The sequence below is a fragment of the Coregonus lavaretus genome (assembly GCF_964263955.1).
Source record: "Coregonus lavaretus genome assembly, chromosome: 39".
NCBI classification, from domain to species: Eukaryota; Metazoa; Chordata; class Actinopteri; order Salmoniformes; family Salmonidae; genus Coregonus; species Coregonus lavaretus.
This window is the reverse complement of record NC_140026.1, coordinates 1,809,839-1,819,838: the sequence shown is the minus strand read 5'-3', so window position 1 is coordinate 1,819,838 and position 10,000 is coordinate 1,809,839. Positions and strand designations below refer to the sequence as shown.

The following is a 10,000-nucleotide window of genomic DNA, read 5'->3' as shown; positions in this document are numbered from 1 at the left end:
ATTTCCCTTCACTGTAACTAAGGGGCCTAGCCAGAACCATGAAAAACAGCCCAGACCATTATTCCTCCTCCACCAAACTTTACAGTTGGCACTATGCATTGGGGCAGGTAGAGTTCTCCTGGCATCCGCCAAACCCAGATTCGTCCGTCGGACTGCCCGATGGTGAAGAGCGATTCATCACTCCAGAGAACGCGTTTCCACTGCTCCAGAGTCCAATGGCAGTGAGCTTTACACCACTTACAGCACTTACAGTTGACCGGGGCAGCTCTAGCAGGGCAGAAATGTGACGAACTGACTTGTTGGAAAGGTGGCATCCTGTGACGGTGCCATGTTGAAAGTCACTGAGCTCTTCAGTAAGGCCATTCTACTGCCAATGTTTGTCTATGGAGATTGCATGGCTGTGTGCTCGATTTTATACACCTGTCAGCAACGGGTGTGACTGAAATAGCTGAAACCACTAATTTAAAGGGGTATCCACATACTTTTGGCCATGTCGTGGTGGTTCCAAACTTCTTCCATTTAAGAATGATGGAAGCCACTGGGTTCTTAGGGACCTTCAATGCCACAGAAATGTTTTGGTACCCTTCCCCAGATCAGTGCCTTGACACAATCCTGTCTCAGAGCTCTACGGACAATTCCTTCGACCTCATGGCTTGGTTTTTGCTCTGACATGCACTGTCAACTGTGGGACCTTATATAGACAGGTGTGTGCCTTTCCAAATCATGTCCAATCAATTGAATTTACCACAGGTGGACTCCAATCAAGTTGTAGAAACATCAAGGATGATCAATGGGAAACAGGATGGACCTGAACTAAATTTCGAGTCTCATAGCAAAGGGTATGAATACATATTTAAATAAGGTATGTTTTTTTTTTTTTTATATATTTGCTAAACTTCCTAAATAAATCTGTTGTCGCTTTGTCATTACGGGGTATTGTGTGTAGATTGCTGAGAGTTATTATTTTTTTATCCATTTTACAATAAGGCTGTAACGTAACAAAATGTGGAAAAAGTCAATGGGTCTGAATACTTTCTGAAGGCACTGTACAGTATAATGCTAGTGGCTGCAGCAGGACAGTAACAGTACTAGATATACAGTATAATGCTAGTGGCTGCAGCAGGACAGTAACAGTACTAGATATACAGTATAATGCTAGTGGCTGCAGCAGGACAGTACTAGATATACAGTATAATGCTAGTGGCTGCAGCAGGACAGTACTAGATATACAGTATAATGCTAGTGGCTGCAGCAGGACAGTACTAGATATACAGTATAATGCTAGTGGCTGCAGCAGGACAGTAACAGTACTAGATATACAGTATAATGCTAGTGGCTGCAGCAGGACAGTACTATATATACAGTATAATGCTAGTGGCTGCAGCAGGACAGTACTAGATATACAGTATAATGCTAGTGGCTGCAGCAGGACAGTACTAGATATACAGTATAATGCTAGTGGCTGCAGCAGGACAGTACTATATATACAGTATAATGCTAGTGGCTGCAGCAGGACAGTAACAGTACTAGATATACAGTATAATGCTAGTGGCTGCAGCAGGACAGTACTAGATATACAGTATAATGCTAATTGCTGCAGCAGGACAGTAACAGTACTAGATATACAGTATAATGCTAGTGGCTGCAGCAGAACAGTACTAGATATACAGTATAATGCTAGTGGCTGCAGCAGGACAGTACTAGATATACAGTATAATGCTAGTGGCTGCAGCAGGACAGTACTAGATATACAGTATAATGCTAGTGGCTGCAGCAGGACAGTACTAGATATACAGTATAATGCTAGTTGCTGCAGCAGGACAGTACTATATATACAGTATAATGCTAGTGGCTGCAGCAGGACAGTACTAGATATACAGTATAATGCTAGTGGCTGCAGAAGGACAGTACTAGATATACAGTATAATGCCAGTAGCTGCAGCAGGACAGTACTAGATATACAGTATAATGCTAGTGGCTGCAGCAGGACAGTACTAGATATACAGTATAATGCTAGTGGCTGCAGCAGGACAGTACTAGATATACAGTATAATGCTAGTGGCTGCAGCAGGACAGTAACAGTACTAGATATACAGTATAATGCTAGTGGCTGCAGCAGGACAGTACTATATATACAGTATAATGCTAGTGGCTGCAGCAGGACAGTACTAGATATACAGTATAATGCTAGTGGCTGCAGCAGGACAGTACTAGATATACAGTATAATGCTAGTGGCTGCAGCAGGACAGTACTATATATACAGTATAATGCTAGTGGCTGCAGCAGGACAGTAACAGTACTAGATATACAGTATAATGCTAGTGGCTGCAGCAGGACAGTACTAGATATACAGTATAATGCTAATTGCTGCAGCAGGACAGTAACAGTACTAGATATACAGTATAATGCTAGTGGCTGCAGCAGAACAGTACTAGATATACAGTATAATGCTAGTGGCTGCAGCAGGACAGTACTAGATATACAGTATAATGCTAGTGGCTGCAGCAGGACAGTACTAGATATACAGTATAATGCTAGTGGCTGCAGCAGGACAGTACTAGATATACAGTATAATGCTAGTTGCTGCAGCAGGACAGTACTATATATACAGTATAATGCTAGTGGCTGCAGCAGGACAGTACTAGATATACAGTATAATGCTAGTGGCTGCAGAAGGACAGTACTAGATATACAGTATAATGCCAGTAGCTGCAGCAGGACAGTACTAGATATACAGTTTAATGTTAAACTCACCGTGTGGAGAAGACAAACGTCAACAGCATGAAGCTCAGCTGGATGCAGAATACTGGGGAGAGACAAGGCATCAGATCAGAGGGTTTAGACAGAATACTGGGGAGAGACAAGGCATCAGATCAGAGGGTTTAGACAGAATACTGGGGAGAGACAACGCATCAGATCAGAGGGTTTAGACAGAATACTGGGGAGAGACAACGCATCAGATCAGAGGGTTTAGACAGAATACTGGGGAGAGACAACGCATCAGATCAGAGGGTTTAGACAGAATACTGGGGAGAGACAACGCATCAGATCAGAGGGTTTAGACAGAATACTGGGGAGAGACAACGCATCAGATCAGAGGGTTTAGACAGAATACTGGGGAGAGACAACGCATCAGATCAGAGGGTTTAGACAGAATACTGGGGAGAGACAAGGCATCAGATCAGAGGGTTTAGACAGAATACTGGGGAGAGACAACGCATCAGATCAGAGGGTTTAGACTGAATACTGGGGAGAGACAACGCATCAGATCAGAGGGTTTAGACAGAATACTGGGGAGAGACAAGGCATCAGATCAGAGGGTTTAGACAGAATACTGGGGAGAGACAACGCATCAGATCAGAGGGTTTAGACTGAATACTGGGGAGAGACAACGCATCAGATCAGAGGGTTTAGACAGAATACTGGGGAGAGACAACGCATCAGATCAGAGGGTTTAGACTGAATACTGGGGAGAGACAACGCATCAGATCAGAGGGTTTAGACAGAATACTGGGGAGAGACAAGGCATCAGATCAGAGGGTTTAGACAGAATACTGGGGAGAGACAAGGCATCAGATCAGAGGGTTTAGACAGAATACTGGGGAGAGACAACGCATCAGATCAGAGGGTTTAGACAGAATACTGGGGAGAGACAACGCATCAGATCAGAGGGTTTAGACAGAATACTGGGGAGAGACAACGCATCAGATCAGAGGGTTTAGACAGAATACTTTAAACACCACGCATGTACACACAGAGAGAGAGAGAGAGAGAGAGAGAGAGAGAGACAGAGAGACAGAGACAGAGAGAGAGAGAGAGAGAGACAGAGACAGAGAGAGAGAGACAGAGAGAGAGTGAGACTCACTGATGAAGGTGATAAGCAGTAGGCTGAGGTGGTCCAGTTCAACATCAGGGTTAGAGAAGGTCTCACAGAAGGTTGTGTAGATGATCATCAGGAGCACCACAGAACTGATGACTCCAAACGGAGGCTTCCTCCTCTCTAACCAGTCCCTCAGGAACCTCCGGGACACCTGGAGGTTATAAAGGGTTCATAAAGAGATTATAAACACATTTATAGGGGTTCATATGGGTGTTATAAATGTGATGGCTGCAAAACGGAGGTTTCCTCCTCTCTCTAACCAGTCCCTTAGGAACCAGCAGGACACCTGGAATACACACAGGGGTTATAAAGGCTTTATAGAGGTGTTATAGACTCCGAAACGGAGGTATCCTCTAGCTAGTCTCTCAGGAACTCTGTGTTTTATAAAAGGGCTTATAGATGATTTACAACAGGTTTATACAAGTGGTTAAAGGGTTTATAAAGTGTTATAGTCATTATTTGGGGCTTTTAACAGGTTAATAAAGGATCTATAAAGGGTTTATATAGTCTACCAGGTTAATAAAGGGTTTATAAAGGGTTTATATAGTCTACCAGGTTAATAAAGGGTTGATATAGTCTACCAGGTTAATAAAGGGGTTTATATAGTCTACCAGGTTAATAAAGGGTTGATATAGTCTACCAGGTTAATAAAGGGGTTTATATAGTCTACCAGGTTAATAAAGGGTTTATATAGTCTACCAGGTTAATAAAGGGGTTTATATAGTCTACCAGGTTAATAAAGGGTTTATATAGTCTACCAGGTTAATAAAGGGTTTATATAGTCTACCAGGTTAATAAAGGGTTTATATAGTCTACCAGGTTAATAAAGGGTTTATATAGTCTACCAGGTTAATAAAGGGGTTTATATAGTCTAACAGGTTAATAAAGGGTTTATATAGTCTACCAGGTTAATAAAGGGTTTATATAGTCTAACAGGTTAATAAAGGGTTTATAAAGGGTTTATATAGTCTCCCAGGTTAATAAAGGGTTTATATAGTCTACCAGGTTAATAAAGGGTTAATAAAGGGTTTATATGGTCTACCAGGTTAATAAAGGGTTGATATAGTCTACCAGGTTAATAAAGGGTTGATATAGTCTACCAGGTTAATAAAGGGTTTATATAGTCTACCAGGTTAATAAAGGGTTTATATAGTCTACCAGGTTAATAAAGGGTTTATATAGTCTACCAGGTTAATAAAGGGTTGATATAGTCTACCAGGTTAATAAATGGTTTATATAGTCTACCAGGTTAATAAATGGTTTATATAGTCTACCAGGTTAATAAAGGGTTTATATAGTCTACCAGGTTAATAAAGGGTTTATATAGTCTACCAGGTTAATATAGGGTTTATATAGTCTACCAGGTTAATAAAGGGTTTATATAGTCTACCAGGTTAATAAAGGGTTTATATAGTCTACCAGGTTAATAAAGGGTTTATATAGTCTACCAGGTTAATAAAGGGTTTATATAGTCTACCAGGTTAATAAAGGGTTTATATAGTCTACCAGGTTAATAAAGGGTTTATATAGTCTACCAGGTTAATAAAGGGTTTATATAGTCTACCAGGTTAATAAAGGGTTTATATAGTCTACCAGGTTAATAAAGGGTTTATATAGTCTACCAGGTTAATAAAGGGTTTATATAGTCTACCAGGTTAATAAAGGGTTTATATAGTCTACCAGGTTAATAAAGGGTTTATATAGTCTACCAGGTTAATAAAGGGTTTATATAGTCTACCAGGTTAATAAAGGGTTAATAAAGGGTTTATATAGTCTACCAGGTTAATAAAGGGTTTATATAGTCTACCAGGTTAATAAAGGGTTTATATAGTCTACCAGGTTAATAAAGGGTTTATATAGTCTACCAGGTTAATAAAGGGTTTATATAGTCTACCAGGTTAATAAAGGGTTTATATAGTCTACCAGGTTAATAAAGGGTTTATATAGTCTACCAGGTTAATAAAGGGTTTATATAGTCTACCAGGTTAATAAAGGGTTTATATAGTCTACCAGGTTAATAAAGGGTTTATATAGTCTACCAGGTTAATAAAGGGTTTATATAGTCTACCAGGTTAATAAAGGGTTTATATAGTCTAACAGGTTAATTTTTTAATTTTTTACATTTTTTAGTCATTTAGCAGACGCTCTTATCCAGAGCGACTTACAGTTAGTGCATACATTTTTATTTTTTATACTGGAATCGAACCCACAACCCTCGCGTTGCAAATGCCATGCTCTACCAACTGAGCTACATCCCTTAATAAAGGGTTTATATAGTCTACCAGGTTAATAAAGGGTTTATATAGTCTACCAGGTTAATAAAGGGTTTATATAGTCTACCAGGTTAATAAAGGGTTTATATAGTCTACCAGGTTAATAAAGGGTTTATATAGTCTACCAGGTTAATAAAGGGTTTATATAGTCTAACAGGTTAATAAAGGGTTTATATAGTATACCAGGTTAATAAAGGGTTTATATAGTCTAACAGGTTAATAAAGGGTTTATAACAGGTTAATAAAGGGTTAATAAAGGGTTAATAAAGGGTTTATAACAGGTTAATAAAGGGTTTATAACAGGTTAATAAAGGGTTTATTACAGGTTAATAAAGGGTTTATAACAGGTTAATAAAGGGTTTATAACAGGTTAATAAAGGGTTTATAACAGGTTAATAAAGGGTTTATAACAGGTTAATAAAGGGTTTATAACAGGTTAATAAAGGGTTTATATAGTCTACCAGGTTAATAAAGGGTTTATAACAGGTTAATAAAGGGTTAATAAAGGGTTTATAACAGGTTAATAAAGGGTTTATAACAGGTTAATAAAGGGTTTATAACAGGTTAATAAAGGGTTTATAACAGGTTAATAAAGGGTTTATAACAGGTTAATAAAGGGTTTATATAGTCTACCAGGTTAATAAAGGGTTTATAACAGGTTAATAAAGGGTTAATAAAGGGTTTATAACAGGTTAATAAAGGGTTTATAACAGGTTAATAAAGGGTTAATAAAGGGTTTATAGCAGGTTAATAAAGGGTTTATAGCAGGTTAATAAAGGGTTTATAACAGGTTAATAAAGGGTTTATAACAGGTTAGTAAAGGGTTTATAACAGGTTAATAAAGGGTTAATAAAGGGTTTATAACAGGTTAATAAAGGGTTTATAACAGGTTAATAAAGGGTTAATAAAGGGTTAATAAAAGGTTAATAAAGGGTTTATAACAGGTTAATAAAGGGTTTATTACAGGTTAATAAAGGGTTAATAAAGGGTTTATAACAGGTTAATAAAGGGTTTATAACAGGTTAATAAAGGGTTAATAAAGGGTTAATAAAGGGTTTATAACAGGTTAATAAAGGGTTTATAACAGGTTAATAAAGGGTTTATTACAGGTTAATAAAGGGTTTATAACAGGTTAATAAAGGGTTTATAACAGGTTAATAAAGGGTTTATAACAGGTTAATAAAGGGTTTATAACAGGTTAATAAAGGGTTTATATAGTCTACCAGGTTAATAAAGGGTTTATAACAGGTTAATAAAGGGTTAATAAAGGGTTTATAACAGGTTAATAAAGGGTTTATAACAGGTTAATAAAGGGTTTATAACAGGTTAATAAAGGGTTTATAACAGGTTAATAAAGGGTTTATAACAGGTTAATAAAGGGTTTATATAGTCTACCAGGTTAATAAAGGGTTTATAACAGGTTAATAAAGGGTTAATAAAGGGTTTATAACAGGTTAATAAAGGGTTTATAACAGGTTAATAAAGGGTTAATAAAGGGTTTATAGCAGGTTAATAAAGGGTTTATAGCAGGTTAATAAAGGGTTTATAACAGGTTAATAAAGGGTTAATAAAGGGTTAATAAAGGGTTTATAAAAGGTTAATAAAGGGTTTATAACAGGTTAATAAAGGGTTTATTACAGGTTAATAAAGGGTTAATAAAGGGTTAATAAAGGGTTTATAACAGGTTAATAAAGGGTTTATAACAGGTTAATAAAGGGTTTATTACAGGTTAATAAAGGGTTTATAACAGGTTAATAAAGGGTTTATATAGTCTACCAGGTTAATAAAGGGTTTATAACAGGTTAATAAAGGGTTAATAAAGGGTTTATAACAGGTTAATAAAGGGTTTATAACAGGTTAATAAAGGGTTTATAACAGGTTAATAAAGGGTTTATAACAGGTTAATAAAGGGTTTATTACAGGTTAATAAAGGGTTAATAAAGGGTTTATAACAGGTTAATAAAGGGTTTATAACAGGTTAATAAAGGGTTTATTACAGGTTAATAAAGGGTTTATAACAGGTTAATAAAGGGTTTATATAGTCTAGCAGGTTAATAAAGGGTTTATAACAGGTTAATAAAGGGTTAATAAAGGGTTTATAACAGGTTAATAAAGGGTTTATAACAGGTTAATAAAGGGTTTATAACAGGTTAATAAAGGGTTTATTACAGGTTAATAAAGGGTTAATAAAGGGTTTATAACAGGTTAATAAAGGGTTTATAACAGGTTAATAAAGGGTTAATAAAGGGTTAATAAAGGGTTTATAACAGGTTAATAAAGGGTTTATTACAGGTTAATAAAGGGTTTATAACAAGTTAATAAAGGGTTTATATAGTCTACCAGGTTAATAAAGGGTTTATAACAGGTTAATAAAGGGTTAATAAAGGGTTTATAACAGGTTAATAAAGGGTTTATAACAGGTTAATAAAGGGTTTATAACAGGTTAATAAAGGGTTTATATAGTCTACCAGGTTAATAAAGGGTTTATAACAGGTTAATAAAGGGTTAATAAAGGGTTTATAACAGGTTAATAAAGGGTTTATAACAGGTTAATAAAGGGTTAATAAAGGGTTTATAGCAGGTTAATAAAGGGTTTATAGCAGGTTAATAAAGGGTTTATAACAGGTTAATAAAGGGTTAATAAAGGGTTAATAAAGGGTTTATAACAGGTTAATAAAGGGTTTATAACAGGTTAATAAAGGGTTTATTACAGGTTAATAAAGGGTTAATAAAGGGTTTATAACAGGTTAATAAAGGGTTAATAAAGGGTTTATAACAGGTTAATAAAGGGTTTATAACAGGTTAATAAAGGGTTTATAACAGGTTAATAAAGGGTTTATAACAGGTTAATAAAGGGTTTATAACAGGTTAATAAAGGGTTTATAACAGGTTAATAAAGGGTTTATATAGTCTACCAGGTTAATAAAGGGTTTATAACAGGTTAATAAAGGGTTAATAAAGGGTTTATAACAGGTTAATAAAGGGTTTATAACAGGTTAATAAAGGGTTAATAAAGGGTTTATAGCAGGTTAATAAAGGGTTTATAGCAGGTTAATAACGGGTTTATAACAGGTTAATAAAGGGTTTATAACAGGTTAGTAAAGGGTTTATAACAGGTTAGTAAAGGGTTTATAACAGGTTAATAAAGGGTTTATAACAGGTTAATAAAGGGTTAATAAAGGGTTTATAACAGGTTAATAAAGGGTTTATAGCAGGTTAATAAAGGGTTTATAACAGGTTAATAAAGGGTTTATAACAGGTTAATAAAGGGTTTATAACAGGTTAATAAAGGGTTTATAACAGGTTAATAAAGGGTTTATAACAGGTTAATAAAGGGTTTATAACAGGTTAATAAAGGGTTAATAAAGGGTTAATAACAGGTTAATAAAGGGTTAATAAAGGGTTAATAAAGGGTTTATAACAGGTTAATAAAGGGTTTATAACAGGTTAATAAAGGGTTAATAAAGGGTTAATAAAGGGTTAAAAGGGTTTATAACAGGTTAATAAAGGGTTTATACCAGGTTAATAAAGGGTTTATAGCAGGTTAATAAAGGGTTTATAACCTGTGTACTGACCTGTCCTAGGATGAGAGGTACGACCACAGTCATGAAGAGCTGAGAGAAGATTGAGGAGAAAGGAACGGAGGATGACGAGCCCAGCTGGAGGAGGAGAGGAAGAACAAGGGATGAGGATGTGTCTCCATGATAGGTTTTAAAACCCTTTCAGTAGCAGTATTAGGGGCTGGGATAAAGTAACAGGTACATTGACTCCAATCAAGTTGTAGAAACATCAAGGAGCTCAATTTCGAGTCTCATAGCAAAGGGTCTGAATACTTATGTAAATACT

The 10,000-nt window shown here is 36.0% G+C and overlaps 1 protein-coding gene across 1 annotated transcript in view; it reads right to left on the bottom strand.

Annotated features, from left to right (window-relative positions):
• Positions 1-10,000, bottom strand: part of LOC311112637 (sodium/bile acid cotransporter 7-A-like) — a 22,256-nt gene that overhangs the window by 9,884 nt on the left and 2,372 nt on the right. Inside the window, exons 4-6 of the mRNA XM_084155782.1 lie at positions 9,730-9,851; positions 3,867-4,032; positions 2,756-2,807 (exon numbers count right to left, since the gene is read on the bottom strand). Of these exons, the coding sequence (XP_084011908.1) occupies positions 2,756-2,807; positions 3,867-4,032; positions 9,730-9,851 (340 nt within the window). The remainder of the gene's footprint in view (positions 1-2,755; positions 2,808-3,866; positions 4,033-9,729; positions 9,852-10,000) is intronic.